The 18,664-nt window shown below is 39.3% G+C and overlaps 1 protein-coding gene across 1 annotated transcript in view; it reads left to right on the forward strand.

Annotated features, from left to right (window-relative positions):
• The window catches only part of ELTD1 (EGF, latrophilin and seven transmembrane domain containing 1), a 74,242-nt gene that overhangs the window by 23,116 nt on the left and 32,462 nt on the right, over positions 1–18,664 (forward strand). The window contains exon 3 of the mRNA XM_009702267.1: positions 15,855–16,007. Coding sequence (XP_009700569.1) covers positions 15,855–16,007 — 153 coding nt within the window. The remainder of the gene's footprint in view (positions 1–15,854; positions 16,008–18,664) is intronic.

Consider the following 18,664-nt stretch of genomic DNA (forward strand, 5'->3'; position numbering starts at 1 on the left):
TTGCATACTTTGCACTTTGTTTTCAGGGGCAACCTCTTGCTGAGTAGCCACTAAAGATGAGATTTCCTGCTGGGCTGATGACTTCTAATTGCGCTGTTCCCATTATCATCCCAACAACATTCTCAGCAGAAATTGGTGTGCTAGAGCACTGCTGACATAAAAGAGGTGGACAGCATTTGTCATGCAGTCTATTGGACAGTCCACAGCCCTTCCCTGTGCTTAGTATAGGTGGGGAGTCTTCAGTAGCAGCTGGCGAATGTTGAATTATTAAATTGTGTCTATAGCACTTAATATAATCATTGTCCAAGTGATAGTACAGTGAGATAAGCCTGGTGTCGACAAGCAGACTTTTCCACCTTTTGGAGTTTGGTTAACAGGCTTGCTATTTTGAAATTCAAGAAAAGTCCACTCTGTCAGGGAGGATTTAAATAGAAAATTAAATGGGTTTGCCTATTGCTCTGGATGACAGGGTGTTTTTTTGTTAACTTTCAAAGTCTTTATGATATAACCAAGCATGTGGAAGTAAGATACATATTTCTGAGTGCTATAATAGTTGTAGTTATTGTGGAGAATCATGAAATATAAGTGGTTACCCCAAGTGTTATTTTGATCCACTAAATATTCTATGGATTAATAATACTGTATGTGGAGGCAGGAGAACAGGGATAGCTAAATTATTTTTGGGTGGCTTCTCAATTGGCTGCCTGTTCAGAGGGAGCTCACTCTCCACTGATCTTTTCTTTCTCAAGGAAAAAAATGTAGACAAGAGATGACTCCACAATTATGTCTTGACTAGAAATAACTGCGGCAGAAACTCCATTTGTTCTTTCCATCTCTTTCTGATAAAGTGCAATTAGTACACCCCTTGCCTCTTTCTGTGAGATGTTTGTAGACCGTGTTATTGTGAAGGAACATAAGCTGCCACCACGGCCGTTCTTTAAACATGCAGTTGAAAATGACAGCTCTGCTATGGTGACAAAAACATCAAAGCAATGAAACACACTATTTTATCTGATGGAGTTAACAATATCTCAGCTAATAAAATGGCTGTCATCCCTGCCCGTTGTATTGATAAGGAAGCCGAGGATGTTAGGATGCTCTTTGTTGATATGCCAAGTTGCAATTATCATAGGACAGAGCCCTTCTGGGCTATGATTGATGAAACATTTTGAGGGGGAAAGCGCTTCAATAAGTGAATTTCATTGGATTTGATGATGACATTGCTCACGCAATGGATGGCAAAAACAAAAACATTTTAAGTAGAACTAGGAAAACGTGGCCTTATTTAATCTGCCTGGGATGTCCTTGCCACATTCATTTATTTGTGTTGTATGTTGGATGTAAACAAGTCTAATTCTGAAGTTTTTGTGTTGACCTTTTCTGGCATTGAGATCAAAGTACTGTCTGCAATAAAGATGAGAAGACTTTAAAGACTTCAGTGACTTGTCAGAGTAGGGTATGTTTAAACATAACACAACAGTGCAGCCTTTGGCTAAAACAGTCACCAAATGAAGTTCTGAAGAAATTTGTTGCTCCTCAAGAAACCCATCATTATCTTGCAGTTTAATGGCCTAAAAGTGGACCTGCTTAGAAAACAATTTTTCCTTCTTTCCCGGACCTTAACTCACAGGGTGACTGCCAGTTGCCTCTAACAGATGTAACATGGATGTCACTAGTTAAGAGGAAAAGAATCCTCTTTCCTTTCTCAAATTCCTGAGTGGATTTGAGGATGGGTAAAACCCTCCTCTGAATAATAGGCAGCTCTCTGTAAAATGCTAGCCTTTCCAAAGTATGGCATTGCCCTTTTAGCAGCAGTGTGTACTGCTGTCCCATTCCCAACATGCCCTTTTCCCTGGCTCCAGCTGTCCCCCATCCCAGATCTTTCAGTGGGTCTCTGGAGGAGATCCTGGAGGCTGACTATACAGTGCCTGATCTGGAGTGAAGACAGCTGGAGTAAGAATTTGAGCTCTAATCCAGTGTTTTCATATTTAACAACTTGACCATTTGAAAACAAATGTGTTCTACATACTACTTTTCCCTGTACATAGTCTGTATTTAGATTTGAAATGTAAACCTACTCTACTTGACCGAATAAACAAAAGAAGTGTTTAATGCTTACTATAACATAAAGTTTGCAACAAATCCAAGAACAGAGAACCTTTCCGAACAAACTATTCTGGGATCTTCAGTATCTTGACTGAGCTGGGACTTTTGGAGCAAAACTAAGGATATCCTATAGAACTGCATGTGCTGGTACATCCAGAGACAGGTGCAGAGGACAAAAGGCAATGACTTTTTTTTTAATGAACAAAACGTTTGAAACATGATGTCATAGTTTCCCTGGATTAAAAATAAAGTAAGTCTTTACTGTTGGTTTTTGCTAAACCAGTTTTTTGTCCAGCACTTCTTAAAAAGAAGTTTGCAGTGCTTCTCCACATATCTCATAAATGGTCCAATTTTCAGGTTTACTTAACATGCTGTAGAAATCTACCCAATGCTTCTGCAAGTTCAGTCTATTTGATAATCAAGATGTTTAACTTGATTATGTTTGCTTGAACTTAGATTTAGGCACTTACTTTGCACTTCAGACACTTAGATTAGGCCCTTTGATAAATGAAGGGAAGCTATATTCTTGGTTAGGTTTTTTTAGTTATTTTCTTGGGAAACAAATTTTTAACATTTCCAGCTGAGAACTCTGCAAATAAGTAACATTTAGAAAAATACTAGTGAAGGTTTCTGTGGTGCCTCTCTCTCTGACAGATCCCCCGCATGGCAGTCTGTGGAAATCTCTTAGGTTTTACATGTGTTTATTCAGTACCTTATGACAATCCTCCTTTTCTATGGCTTCTGCCTTCTTAGTATGTAAATTATACCCCTCACTTTAATGAGTGTCAGCAGTGTTTTCTCTGTGTCTTGTAATTGGGACTTTGTCTCCAAGTGTCTGCTGAGCTGACACAGTGCAGTACTGGATAAACCAAGTCAAGCAATAGCAAGCAGCGTGGCTGTGCAGCACGGTGCTATGTCCAGGCTAATACAAACTGTGTTTAAATGGCTAATTAGCCTGGCTAGAGAGCGGCACTAACATAGCATCGCTGCTTGCAGTATGACCTGCCTCTGAGCTCCGCGCAGCCCTCCGTTGTGGCATACAGGCGTAGCTCCAGTTGCTGAAACATACACAGCTTTTATACAACATATCTACACCCTCCTGCCTGTCAGTACACCCAGGCATAAAATGCACACTGTAACACTTTATGTGGCAGGTGGTATTATGGTGGGCAAACTTGAAATTGTTTTCAGTTTTGACTTATGCTACATTTCAACATTATTCCCTGTTATAAGTATGACTTTTCTCCAAACTGTAGATATGTTTTTTTAATGGAACTTTTATACTTTTGCCTACTAAATATAGTTTGTGTCTTTGGGATAATAAAGTCCTTAGCCCCTGTATCTGAGAATAAACACCCTCACTAGAAAATGACAAAGTTACATAGACAACAGTAATTATGAATAAAGATAATATTTCAACCTAGTATGTAATAATTATTGAAGAGCAAAGTTATTGGTGTAGCCAGCAAGGGAAAAGTCACTTTAGATTGAATTAGGATGCTACGTACTCCACCCACATTCAAAATTCATTAAGAGACCTGAGTGAGTTAACTTGTTCTGCCATTTGGCATGGAGATAAAGTTTTCCGGATTGTATTCCTTAGAAAAAAAAGATCCAGAAAGAGCTTTCAAGATCATTGGCATGAGGAGACCACAGGATCCATCATTTCAAAGCTGTAGGGTTCAGGAGGGAGAGATGAAGGAGGAAATCTGGCCTTTAGAGCAGTCTGGTTTTTGGAAGATGTTGCTCTAGAAAGGAGGAGAGCTATATACTTTTCAAATGAGCAAATTCCACCAAAATCATATTTGGCTATTATATGGGAAAATTACTATGATTACTTAAAAATCTGCAACCCTTTAACTGAGCCTAAGCAGTACCATAGACCTAACTTCTGAGTTTTATAACCTCTAATTCTACTTGCATCATTACATTTAGCTTTAATTCACATCTGGGGAAAAAAAAAAGGGGGGAGGCGGGAAACAATGTACATGACATGATACGCTGAACCCTGTGCGTTTTCATAATGACTTTTGTTACCAGAAATAAACTGCTGGGATCAGTCTCTGATAATATCGCTGTTAGTAGTTAAGATGTTTTCACCATGGAGTTAAATACTTACAGCATTGACAGTAGCTGAAAATACTTCAGTGGTTATTGTTGAAGTCATTAGTCTAGCTGAAGTAATGCTGGCATGTTTTCCCTCTGGGTAGAATTCCTCAGTCTAATTGTCTCCTCCTTTCCAGACCATATTTGATATCTTCAGGTTTGGAAACTGGAAGTTTTCCAGTAATTAATGGCTTTTCTCAGTTATAGATTGAAATTATTTCCTTCTGTGAGTTAGTCTATTATTCAGTAGTGAAGCTATTGAATTCCAGAGCATTTAAATGGGATAACATACAAATGTAAAAAACACACTGTCGCCAAGGCACAGGAAAGCTGTGGGCCACTGTAGAAGATGCTTAGTTCACATGTAACTTTTTGACAACAATAAAACAGTGTTGACTTTAAAAATAAGAAAAATAAATTTAAAAAAAAAAAATCTATTCTTTGCTATTGGTGTTATCATCTTCTAATGACCTAACCATAATATTAACCTAGATAAGTAAAGGTCCGTACACTTCATAGACTAGCATTGGGTCACCTCAAATAACCTCCTGAATAGTACTGGTAATCAAATTTTATCAAGCCACTCTTGTCTTGAGTACTGTAACTTGGGTTTGACAAAAGTACATCGTGAACTCAACGTCTCTGCCCACACTAGACTCCTTAAGGTACTTTATCCACTCAGAGCATAATTAGCCTGTGGTTTCAGAAATCAATGAATACTGTTCCACAATGGAAAAAAATAGCTTCTGTAGTCACTGTTTTATGGTCTTCCATGTTATTTGAGCTATTATTTCTCTCAGAGCAATTTTACCACATTTTTTTATTGTATTTTGCTTTTTAAATCCAAAATGGAACATAATACAGATATCAAAGCTAAAAGCAGTAATATTTTTAATACTGTTTCAGATATGTTACAGCAAATTATTTTTTCAAAGGACAAAATTTGTTGAAGATAATGTAGTACAATGACACCTGCACTTGATAATGTACCACCTATTTTTAAGTAGCAGAGACAAAAGCATGAAGAGGGACTTCTAGTTAAACACTGATGAGCCCAGTTGTACTTTCTACGTATGGATCTGTCCTTGTTGCCCAAATAAAGACTTCCTGCTAAAGCTCTTAGATCATGATAGAACATGATTTAGCAAAAACCTTTTTGGTAGAGTTCAGTGTTTCTTTTCCCTTCCAAAAATGCTACTAAAGTGGTAAATGTAAACTTACAGAGTTTATCTCCCCAGGGTCTGGAAGGTAGTCTGGAAATGTGAGACGTAGGAACTCATCCTGACTTCCAGCCTTTTGTTGCACTTGCCATTAGATAGGGCATTGTTGAAGCCAGAGAGATCAGCCTCTGAGTGATGACCCTTGTGTAACTGGCTGTGGGAGACATCCATCTAGTAGTTGTTGGGACTTAGATACGGATGGAGTAATCCTGATATGGTTATATTGCCTTTCTTTAGATGTATTTAACATTTTTTTGGATGCAGTACAGATGGATCCCAAGACTTGGTGCATGGTAGTGTGCAATCTCTTTGCAGCTACTGGGGAACTATTTCTTCTACAAGAAGATAGTTTACAGATTCTGATGCAAAAGAAAGTTTGGATTTAGAGAAGTACCAGAATGTGCCATTTCATGTATTTTGGTTCAGAAAGTTCTGCAAGCTGAGTTTTCAGAAATTAGTGTTGGAAATAACAGGAACCAGGTGCACTGGGAACTGAACAACAACTTTGAGTCTTACTTTCCTGAATGCTATTATACAGTGGCTACTGGACTACTGGGGGATACGTCTAAGCAGCATAAATAAATCATGGCATTTATTTATATAAACTGAAGAAAGGGTTAAACAACGTAATCAAGATTTCATCCTCACATTCTGATACAACTACTTTCACGGTGCCAATTCTATGCCAGCATTATGGTAAAAAGAAAATGCAATGGGAAGTCTACAAGAAATTACAATGCAGATATTGGTTATAGGTTGTTTGGGTTTTGTGGGTTTTTGTTGTTTAAATGTAGTTCTATTTGCAGTGCTGAATCAGAACTTCTACATGGGCTGCCCATTCAGTTCTGCAGGCAGCATAGTTACCCACTGGCAAATCCTTCTTGGTAAGGGACCGCTGGGCTGCTCGCTCTCCTTTAAGCAAAAATATTCTGATTGTGCATGTGCTGTTTTACTTTTCAGTTAAAGGATGAGTTGCAGCAAAACAAAACAAGTTAGCAACAAAAGTGAAAGCTGAATTGGGAATGGTGTAATTTAATAACAGGGTAGTTTCTAACACCCTTCTGCTGGCAGCATTCAGAAAAACATTGACACCTGCACGCTGCTGGCAGTTGGAATCCAGCATATACCCATTCAGCTGCACTTTACCTTGTTTTAATTCTGTGTTTTTTGAAGGAGGTAAACCAAGAAACTGAATGATGTGTCTTAATTAAGTTCTGTCTAATCCTTGAGTAGTAAGCTTGACACAGGGTGTCTGCCAGGGTGTTGAGGTTGGGTCTAGGTGATTAGATCTGTGTGGGGTGAGGAAAGAAAGAGCAATGTGGTCTTCATCCTTGACTCTTGCTCTTGGCAGGTTTTGCCCTTTTGCTTCTATAGAAGCAAAGATGTAGGTTAATGGGAGCCATTCCTTGGACATTAGTGAGTTTGAGGTCAGGCCCTGTTGTGGAAACAAACTTTTCATACACTTAAACCAAACATGAGCATGCTGTTTTGTTCACTTGGAAGCAAATGCAGAAACAGTCCTCCTATTTCAGAGCCTGCCACAGGAAGGAGGGACAGAGCAGGTCAGTTGGGGGAAAGTCTTCGTCAGAGTTAGATGAACCTGAGCTTGACCTTTAGTTCAAATGCACCTGTCTGCCCACTCTAGGGAGGAATTCAGCAGCTGGATCTTAATTTCTGGCTCCAAACTTATAATATGAATCACCTCAAACAAAATGACAGTCAGTGATTCCCATCAACTCCAACTGAAAGTACCTTTATCATACAATTAGCTCTGTGCCTGGATAGTTACTTTTAAAATCATTACAGAGCTCCATGTACTTTCTTATTTGTATCTACCACCACGTACCATCTGTGCAATGAACTCGCATACCTCACAGCGTCACTGGCATTAAATGTTTGAAACTGCCCATTGTGCTCTGCAGAGGGCTCCCAGGGCAGCACAGTGACAATCTGGGTGCCGTCAACTCAGGGTCCCTGGCATGGTGGGATCACTGTGTCCCTGTTGCCATGTGGCATTCAAGACCCCAGGACTTAGTTCTGTGTGACTGAAGGATAAGTCAATATCCTGACAGAGAACAGCACTATTTCTTATCACAGCCTTTGCTGCATGCTTGTAGCAAGTTCGATAAAGCTCATCAGATAACACTTAATGTTCGTCTGCTTCATTCAAGCCATGTTGTCTCTCAGTTACCCCCTTTTTCACATCTTGCTGACCCATACCATCGTGGCGCCACAGTGGTTTTCATATATAAGCTGTAAAGTGGTGATGCATTTCCCGGCTGCTTCTTCTGAATAAATATCTTTCTTTTTTTGTTTTGAAATTTGGGAAAGTGCTGCCTGGAAGTTTTTCTTCCCCTTGATCAAATTGTTTGCTAAGCTGTTTTCCTTCTGTCTTATCTTTTGCTTGGGACCAAAATGTTTAGATTTCAGTGGTGACGTCTAACTTGTTCACATCCTGTCAGATGGGAGCCTTGGGTTGTTAACCACAGCTAACCGGGAGCTGTGTGTGACTGGAACTGAAAATGGGATTATTGTTTTATCGCCTCCTATTCAGTATCTGTAATCCAGTTTTCCAGAGAATTCATCTGGCTATCACTCCTCACCTCCAAAGCCAGTCTGAGAACTCCAGCAGACCATCTTCATCCTGGATTTTTTCCACTTTACTGCCTGACATTACTCTGCTACAGTCTCTCTCCTTTTTTATATTTGCATTTTAACAGCTCATCAAGCCAGGTGCTCAGCTGGTGAATTAATGTCACCTTCCTGAGAGGAAGGCAGAAGGGGAGCCTGGAGTGCTCCAGGTGCAAGGAGGTCACAGTCTGCTTCCCTGAAGAGTGAGTGGCAGCTCCTGGTCCCTTGTGCCTGAACTGTAATGTGGGTTGCGCTCTTCACCTGCACCCCTGACAGGCACCCTGAGACCCCGCTCACTGCATTGGCAGGGGATGCCTGACCAGCTCTGAGTTTTGCCTGTAACAGAAGGGGTGAATCTTCATAGCACTCACAGGTCTTCCCCTGATCACCTTAGTCAGGAAGGGGTGTCAGCCAGACAATGAATAACTAATTTGGAGTTTGGACACCCAAACTGAAGCTCCCCACTTGCAGCTGCACAGCTCTGAAGCTTTCTTGCTGAATCTCTGCTGGTCAGTGCAGCTCTAAGGTCTCCTCATGGGGCGGGGGGTGCACACCGCTGCTGTCTGCAGTGCGGGTAGAGCCCTGCTTCCCAGAGTAGAAGGGGAGGCAGTGCTGGGGAAAAGGTGCGACAGGGCCACTCAACAGCTATTTATTCCCCCCCTTCCCTCTGTTTCATTACTTTGGGCAGCCTGTTCCTTTTTATTTTCAAATTCCTGCAGATGTTTGTATGGGTAAATGGTTGTTTCTAGTCAAGGATTAGCACTTTTAAAGATTCCCCCATCTCCTGCTTATTCTTCACATATGAGTGATCACAAATTATAGATTTTCTTTTTCTGATACCTCACAAGTGTTGAAAAGGCAGGTTGTTCTGTGTGGCTAAACAAATGACAATTTCATCACTGGCACTTACCGAATAATAAATACTTTTCATGTTTGATTTGTAATATCTGAAAATACCAGCAAGAGATGAGGGGAGCAGTTTAGATAATATATTAACCTCTCTGAACCTTGTCTATTCTCTGAAGCTCAACCTAAGTGTGTTTTCAATACGTAGGAACATGGCTTTCCTTCTTTTAGGCTCTTCTGCCCTGTTCCTTAAACTGTGACCAAGGGAGTTTTTTGTTGTGAGGTCCTTTAGTTCAGCCAAACATGAAAGGACTGCTGATCCTAAATCATGTCTACATACACACATAGCCTGTGAAGAATGTGAGAGAAAATATTTGTTTACTGAACTAAGGACTTTTAGGAGTCCAGCTAGCTGCAGAGCCATCAAGTTCAAACCAGTTAAAAACCCCTCCCAAGCTATAAAACCATCCCAAGAAGGCATTGTGAAAAGCTCTTGCAAGGAGGTAGAGAGTTACAAAATTTTAGCAAGACAGAGCTTGCAGTGGCAAGATTTCCTGTGCAGTAACTGTGTGGTCCCCTGCCCCAGTGTAGGACAAAGATGAATCGGGCCGATTATGAAAGCAATTCATATTTAAATGAGATTTCCGGCCCAGTTCTGCAGTCTCAAGTGGTTTTTCTAAGCATCTGCTCTTTCATGCTGATTTAGACCAAACTTGAATGCTGAATCTTTGGAGAATCATAAACAAATTGTGTTACATTATCATTAATGGAAACACATCACAAGGAAGGAAAGGCAAGGTTGTTAATGGTATCGCTGTTCTTAGCTCAGGCTGTGATGGCTGTAGATGCACAGTCCTGCAGCACAGAAGTAACATATGTAAGATCACCCACTGTTCTGAGACCTCCAGACAAGCTAAGCACAGCAGGGTGAGTAGCACTGGAATTTGTTTTACAGGAAGCCTTTCATTTCCTTGCTTTTGAGGGGTTAAGTGAGGCACTTCAAGTACTGTTCTCCCATGAGGGTTACACCAGGGAAGGGTAGTTTTAGTTTCCCTCAGGGGCTCCATAGCAGCTTTGGCAGCAGAGGCTGCTGTCGAAAGAGAACAGCCGGATGCAATGAATCAATGTATTCCCCAGCCGTTCCAGCTGCGTTTCCTTCCTACCCGGTGCTGTCCACTTTTCAGACTACTGTGTCTGATAGTGGTCCCCAGCCCTGTGCTGACACTGCTGTTCTTGATAGATGGGTATGCCCCAGAGGCCTCCAACCTTGGTTTCAAAAGGCCTGGATTGGGGCAAAATTAATTGTGGATGTTTCAATTGCTGCTTTTTGTCATCTGGGGAATGCACTGAATAGAATGTGAATGTATTGTAGTATACAGTAATGGCTTCAGTATGAGTTGCTTATGGTCCTTAGTAATGTCAAGCGTTCATTAAACATGAAAATCACACCATCATGCCTACACTTGTTCAGGTGTGGCTTTGGGAGAACTCAGGTTATCAAACTCAAGCTCTGGTCAGGAGTTCTTAATTCATTAAAATCCTTCTCTGGAATGTCAAGGTGTCAAAAGAGTTCACCTGTAACAGCCAGATTTCTGCTGCCCTGGAAAGCCTGTTGCCTTTCTGGCCAGCCTGGCTGGTTATCCAGGTCAGAGCCCACAAAGTACCCTGGCCACAGCACAGGTTACTTGCCCTGTGTGGGGAGCCAGGACTGTGGCCCCTGCCGAAGAAGCAGAGGAACAAGAGCCTCGAGTGCTCTGCCTGTAGCAAGGCTCCAGTAGAAAGCAGATGTAGGTCTAACTGGCAGATTTTGATCCAAGACTTTGGGAATTTCAGCTCTTCTCCAGAAGAGCTGGGAGCATGGAAGTCAAGGGCTGAGCTCACAGGCTGTGCAGCTCCAGGGCAGACTTTCCGTGTGGTGGTCTCCCAGGTGGTAAGGTCCTGTAGCCATGGGCCCATCCCACCACAGGTGGCTATCACCAATGACCAAACTCCAAGTTCAACATTGCTAGTTTTCCAGTTAAGTCACTTACCAATTAATAAAAGCCATCAACCTGACTGATATCAATTGAATTCAATGCCAGAGAGCCCAAGAATATATTCTATAATACAAAGTTTCACTTTACAAAAATCTCATTTTGCATGGATTGGTGAGGACTGAAAATACAGAAGTCATTTTGTTTAACTTGAGTGATTTTTGAGCTTGTTTGTTCCTTGAGGGGAGAAACAGTTTGCTTCCAAATTTACAAAAAGGGGGAAAAAAAGAAAAACTTCTATGTGTTTGTGAATCAATATGACATTTCACCCCAAAACTAACTCTTCATATTATATGTCATCATATCATCAGAAAGTCTATCATGGAGATGTGCCCAGTCCAATGGAAATTCTTCAAAGCTGTTTTGATAAATCTGCTGCCATAAGACTTTCCCTCGTGATACTTTTCATGTAAAATATGTAAACAGCATTACAAAAAATCTTATACCTAAATTGATAATTCAAAGCGTTTTCTCATGCTTGTCACAATAATAACAAATGATGTCATTTTGTAGCTGTAGCTGCCCCAGAATTTTCCTCTTGTAGTTTATAATTTTATAACTAGCCAGTATTAAAACAGGATATACGACATGGTAGAACTTGCACTTTAGAAAGGATATGGAATATGATAGAAGAATTTTCCTCTATCCTTTTTTCCTAAAGTCTTATCAGATTCCTCTAGATTCCAACTGCATCATGGCCCTAAAATCCACAAATCATTCATCCTCTTTGTATTCATATGTTTTAAAGTTTCTAAAAAATTGAATGTTGTTTTTACGAAAATGTATTATATGAATGCTAAACAAAATTCATACATGTTTTACTTAACAATGAACAGTGTAAGCTAATGTAAAAGAGTGATTGTTGAGACACTGGATCTGATTTATAGCCCTCTGACAGGGGAAGACTTCCATCAACACCCAAACTTCTTAGCACACCTACTTAACCCTAAACCAATGGTGTCCTCATATTAATGAACACAAGCAGTTTTAGTGTGGAATTACTATCCTCAATTCAAAATGGAGTTTGAAAGAGGTATATCAGCTTCTCAGATTTTCTTCTTTGCTTTTGAAGATCCTTATACATTTTCAAGAGACTAGTAGAGGTATGATTACATGCAGCTAATAGCTGATTCCATCTAACCATAATTACATTTATGTACAGTAAAATACATAGTAGCTGCATTTTTAAGGTGAAAATGGAGAATTGCTTTTATTTTACACCTATATCATGCAAGCATCCTACGAATATTCAGGTACAGATACATACGCATTCCTGTATGCACCTGCTTTTGGGTTATTTAACACAAATTTCTAGGAAACTATTTACAAACTTCCTTACATAGTGATTTTTAATGATGAGGATTTTAGAGCAATCCAAATATAGAACTGCCATGTAGAAAAAACAACAACAACAACAAAATCCACACCAACAACAAAAAAACCTGCCCCCTACACCAACTGTCACTTCTCAAGACAGTTAGCTATTCAGGAAAGATCTTGTGTATCAGGCAGACTTGAATGCAGCATTACCATTTAGCCACAATAATTCAATAATTAACCTCTTTGGCCAATCTTGTCTCAAAGTCTCCAAATTTTTCATCAGTTACTGGAAAAAGAGAAAAAAAATCTTTAAAGGAACGTGTATTCCTGAAATACTGGCTGCAGTGTGCAATGGGGGTGTGTGCCAGCAGTGAATGCATGTGCCATAATTAAATTAGGTAGCAACAAAGCAGGGGGGGTTATACTATTGCTGTCATTTGAAGTATCCTCTTTGTATAGAGAGAAAATTTTCTAAGCAAACAAAAAATCCAAACAGTTTTTGCATTTATAAATCCTGTTGATTTTTCCCCATGTCCTTTAACATCCTAACATTATAAATCATGTAAAATTTGGAAAATTACTTTAAGCCCCTGGGCTTCACCTTGAACTGCTGTCTAAAGAAAAAAATTCAGGTTGTTTATACAGAGAACTAGAAGATGTTTTTGCCATCATTGCTGATCTTTTGAAATATTTTGTGTGAAATTAGGCAGGTTAAACATGTCTAGTCAAACTGTATATGAAACTCCTTTTTTTTTTTGTTTTTCAAGAAAATTTCTTCCTCACTTGCCTTTCTCATTAACCCAGTGGTTTTCCATGGCCAGTACCACTCTGGGCCTACTTACATCAGTAACTTTTATGTCATTAATTTCAATGGCAGCAGGATACGGTCCAGTAAATTATCCCCCAGCATGGTCTGCTTAGTATTACATTAGGTACCATGAGAATAGTGAAAAGAAAGTTCCTTATGAATTTAACTCTTTAAAATATGCATTCTTGTGTTTGCAATGTAAGTTACTGCTATTCTTCTTCGATGTTCTAAAGGTTTCTTAAATTGTCTGAAAGGTGCTCTCACTACACAAGCATTCTAATGCGATATAGTCACCATTAAACCCCCTACAGACATCCTAAAAATTGAGGAAAAATACCAATAATCTGGTAAAGTTAATTAGGCATAATTGTAAAGAATTTATTGGCAACCACTGCATAAGTCATTTTAATATTGCTTCTAAAATCTTTGGACCACCTGAGAAAGGTAATATTGCTGGATTTTGAGGACTGTAGTTGAGTTCCTAGAAAACAGATCCAAAATAAAAGTTCTTGCATGTAGCCTGTAACTTTTCTTCCCTTAACTCTGTTATTCCTCTACTTTGAACAAAGTCAAAGTCATCAGTGCCCTTCTACTTCTCATCTTCCATGACCACTATCCTATGAGCTTTCCAAAGTCTACACATACTGTTTTCTAGGATCCATAATACTTTCCCAAGACCAAGTTTACTTCATAGCTAAAATAGTGTAGCCCACCTTTTTTTGTCATAAAATTCCCGGGTCTGGGAGCAAACTGGGATTGCAAAAGACACACACAAATAGTATTTGAAGAAGTGAACCTTGTTACCAAGATTTGTGAAGTGTCCTGGTCTCTGCAATGCCACATGCCAAACTGGATTTTTCATATTCTCATGCTTTGCTTTTGAACTTGGATCAACACCATGTTTTTTCCTCCCTATCATAATTCCATTTAAACTAATTTGGTTTTACTTTGGCATTCTTTAAGATCCAAATCATATACCTTTTCTTCTGTACTCTCATGAATACCAAAACTGTAGAATAAATATTGTTGATGTGTGTTGGCAAAGTGCTTTTATACTTTGATTCCTCATTAAATTACATTCAATTTTAGTTATAATGAGTGTAATCCATTTGATACTGTTGACTCAAATTCTCCTGAGGAAAGCTGCAGTTCTGAATTGATATTTGCATCTCTGAGTCAACTGAGTAACATTCAAAATCACATTAGACTTCAAATCTGAAAAATGTCCTGTTCTGGGATTATGCTGGGGGTTGTGAATAAGTTATATTGCAGAAATATATTCCTGCAATGCTTCCCTCTGTGTGTGCTTTGATCTTGCCACTGCCCTAGCTTACATGACACTTTACTTATCTGTACCTTATCTCTGTAAACACCTTATGAGAACACTGACCATCAGGAAGAAGCAGCACCTTTCTGAAACTCATCCTTGGGCATCTTTTCTGAAATTGTATTTCTTCTCCCTGTCATGCTTCTTAATTGTTCCTCTTCTGCAATAAATTATTACTTCTGTCCCTGTTGGAATTCTTTCCTGTCATTCATCATGTTATGAGTACCTTTTGCTTGAGAACAGGAACAAAATCCAAGTAGACTTCAGGAAGCCTTTAACTCTTTTCCTTTCTCAAGAATATAGAAATTAGAGAACTCCACACAGAGTGTTGTCTTCTTTGGGAGAGTTTCATTGATTTGTTTGTTTCAGAGTTTTGGGGTGCTTTGGGAGAAATGGACTATTTGGAAAGATGGAATTATCAGTATTCTGAGTGTTACTCTCAGTTTGATAAGTACAGTCTCTGGATAAGGACGCTTTTGAAATTTTTCTCAAGTTTGGTCCAAAAATTATTTAAGAGACAACAGGGACCTTGGAATATTCTGGAAAGGAAACAGTTTTATTGAGTTATTGCAGAAGATCAACTATACAGTTCAAAGAATAAGTTTATGATTTCATTTAACCTTTGATCAAGCTAGTTGGATCCTCATGCTCACAATGATAGCACATGCAGAGGCTCTGCAGTAGTCTTAAACCTGTGTGTACAGATCCTTTTTCCTGTATGATTGGAGGTATGGGATTAGCACCGTAAAATAGGTCATGTAAATTTGCAGGTACAAAAATTATGACTTGCACAGGAATTGCTAATATATAAAGATCAAGCCATGAATCTTGCTCATCTCTTTGTTAAGATCTTTGGGATAACAAGTATATTGTTTTTTTCTTAGAAGACTCAGGTTAGTCAGTGGGACAAACTTTGTAAGTTTGTTGTCTGCGATTGCTGAGAAATACCACAGAAGGTCTTCAAAAACAGGCCAGAAAAAGAACTGTCAGTTTAGCTACATTGATCCTGCTTCGGTGTTAGGGAACAAAGTGGGTGACTTCTTGATATCCTTTTGAGCTTTGTTTTCTATGAATCTAAATTCCCGCATGCATCCTCGGGGTGACTCTCTACCTGTAGATTTTTGGGTATCAAAAAGTGTTCTCAAATACTGCCATGGTAGAACATGTACTTTTCCCAATCCTTTATTCCAAGTAAATATCCAATCAAACCAGTCACTTCGATATCCCACCAGTTTTCTCATTTGTTGATTCACGCAGGATAAGGGCAGAAGAGTGCTGCTGAACACCTGATTACATCCTTGGCAATGGGAAAACTATATCAACAAACACTAAGAGTGTCAGCTCAGCATTCCAAACTTATATAAATAAAATATCAGAGGCCAAATGAAGCTTTTACTCTACTGTTTTCTTCCATTGGCAAATGCAAATATATTTCTCCATAATTTATATCTTAACAGATGATAATGAATGTGAAAATGCTACTCAGCCTTGTGGAGAGCATGCCAATTGCACAAACACGGTGGGAAGTTATTTCTGCATGTGTGTGCCTGGTTTCAAATCCAGCAATGGTCAACAAACTTTTGTACCCAATGATGGAACCTCCTGTGTGGGTAAGTTATTAATGTCTGCCAGCCATCTTTACATTGTCACTCTTCTCTTATTGCTTCTGTTAATTATAAAAATCTAGCAAAATGCTTTCAGATTTGTGAAGTTTGGAGTCTGGATATAAAATTCCCACAATTTGGACTGGTACAGACTTAATGTTCCAGTTCAGGTCCACACTTCTCACCGATAGCACAGCAGCTGCCATTACTTTCAGTAACACTTCAATCTTGACTCTGCTTGCAACGTTTTTAATCCATGTGTCACAGTTTTAGACAATGAATATGTAAAGGTAACATAGAAATCCCCAATCCACGTATTTCTGCCACTGTTTCACTGATCTGTGAGCAAGGTGGTCATATTCTTAAAGCAGAGTGACAAAGTATTCTGCATTCAGATCATCCCGGACCAACAAAATTCCCTATGTGTTTGACCTACTGTGCTCCAAATATCTTTCATTTGGGGGCTTTGGTTGGGATACTTTTGGTAATTTTTCAAGTCTGATCGAAAGCAATGAGCAAGATCAGTTGTTATCTTGCCTCCTGTGCCATCCATCAGCCTCTGTTTCTGTAGCGGTTGGATGGAACATCTTCAAGATTACAGGGGAGTAAAAGTTCTCTGGAAAAATGTTATTTCTCAACAACTAAGTAATCCTTTAGGATTTCCTTTAAATGGAAGAACTGTAACTATTTCTCTTTTTTCAAACTCCTGGTAATTTTCTCTGTATGTTGCGACAGTCCTCAGGGAATGGGAAAATGAGAAATAAATCTGTTGCCCTTTACACCTTTATGCTGACTGTGTCTCATTCTAGATATGTCTCCTGTGAGCTTGTGAATGCTGACAACCTCTCTTCTTACTGCTCTTAATATCAGCAGAATGACTGCATATTAAGCCAGCAAGTGATCTAATCAACATTTCTTGCCCATTGCTCACATCCATCTAAAAGAGCTCTGCTTTATCCAGCTGCTATGAATCGTTCTTAAATTAGCTGGGATTGAGACTGTGAGCACATTGAGCTGTAAATATTCTCACCGTTTCTGGTCCAGGCTTTGATTTTTCTGTTATGACATTTCCTCAGCTTCAGATTTGTCTTCAAAGTCTGACTGTTCTTGTGTCACTTTAGCTTTTTACCTTTAGCTTGCTAATTTCTTTTTTTTTTGCCCTCTTTTCTTTACTGGGCAGACTGATCTTTTTTTCATCCTCTACTGGGGGTTAGTTTACCACTTTTCTTCTCCTTTTAGCAAATCCATATGGGAGGAGCTGAGAGCTTCCAAAACTCACACTGAAATAAAAAATTACCTGTGGGCACCTTTTCTCATTAAACAAGTGTACCAATTACTTTACCAAGCAGTGAGTCCTAAAGACAACCTTTTGATCCACAATTAATTTTCTACTTTATTTGTCAGGGAAACCATAATAGCATATTTTGTACCCAATGGACTGCTGCTACAGGTAGTAGATATGACTTGCACACAAGCGGCTGGCAGCAGTGTATTCAGGGTGTACTACAACGGCTGAAAGAAACACTAAAGTTGTCATTGTAAATATAGTGCAAGTTATCCAGTACGAATCAGAGGACAGAGCTACCAAGTATCCATCCTACCCAAGTTTATAGGGCCCCAAAAATTTTCAGATTCTGCAAAGTCTTAAGTTTTCTTTTTAATACGTATATAATGTATATGGCAGTAACTTTCCAAAATTCAACCACTGTATTTTTAAAGTTACTGCCATTATGCAACGTATTTGTTTGTGTCATCAAACCAATCTGGAGTTCCCAGTGGTGCAAGTGTGGTACATCACTGTGTGTATGAGAGTCCGTTTCAAAGTCCATGTGCATACGCACGTGTGTTCTTCTCCTCTTTGGATTCTATACTAAAGTTTCAAATATGAAGTGATTATATCACTCAAGGTACTGGATCAAAAGAAAACTTGGGACAATGGCTTTAGGAAATCCAAATTCACCCTTAATCCAATCAGAATGTTGAGTTTTGAGTTGAGGGTCAGCAATATTTCATCCATGTTATCAGGCAGAATTGGGAAAGAGATGACAATGAAACATGCAGATAGAGGATGAACTGGAGGGTAGGAAGGGAGAGACAGAAAAAGAGAAGGAGAAAGGAAATGGAGAAGGAAAAAAAAGGAATGCAGATATGTGATATTTCTGAAGAAGATCCTTTTCTGCTGTCCTGAATGTGGGCTATTAAAATCTATTTACTGTGTAAAAGACGTTCTTTTTCCTTAGACTTCACATTTTATTGAACGTTCAGCTGCAGATAAAAAGGTGAAATATAAACCTACTTTTTTCACCCTGGTCAACAGAATAAAAACATAAAAATAGCCATCTGTAAAATGAAAGTGACATCTGTGCCACTCTGCCTCTTCCAGGAAGGTGCTATTAGTTTTCTTCAGGTATTTCTAAGAGCACTGGGAAGGTAGCCATTCTCCATCACATCCTTTTCTGTGACAGGGGAGTTGTACAGTGGATGGGATATGGCATTATGCCACATTGCTAACTTTTCTTTTACCTGTGCCATTCGTAGGCTTTTTCATTTCTACTTTGTGCGTGCTGCTGCCTTCCACAGTATGGAAACGCAGGGAGGGAACATCTAGTCCTTTGCAATTGGACTTTTCAATCACTTGCAAGCTACTAATAAGCAGAAGGTAT

Source organism: Cariama cristata, unplaced genomic scaffold (genome assembly GCF_000690535.1).
Source record: "Cariama cristata isolate BGI_N322 unplaced genomic scaffold, ASM69053v1 scaffold32256, whole genome shotgun sequence".
Taxonomy (NCBI): domain Eukaryota; kingdom Metazoa; phylum Chordata; class Aves; order Cariamiformes; family Cariamidae; genus Cariama; species Cariama cristata.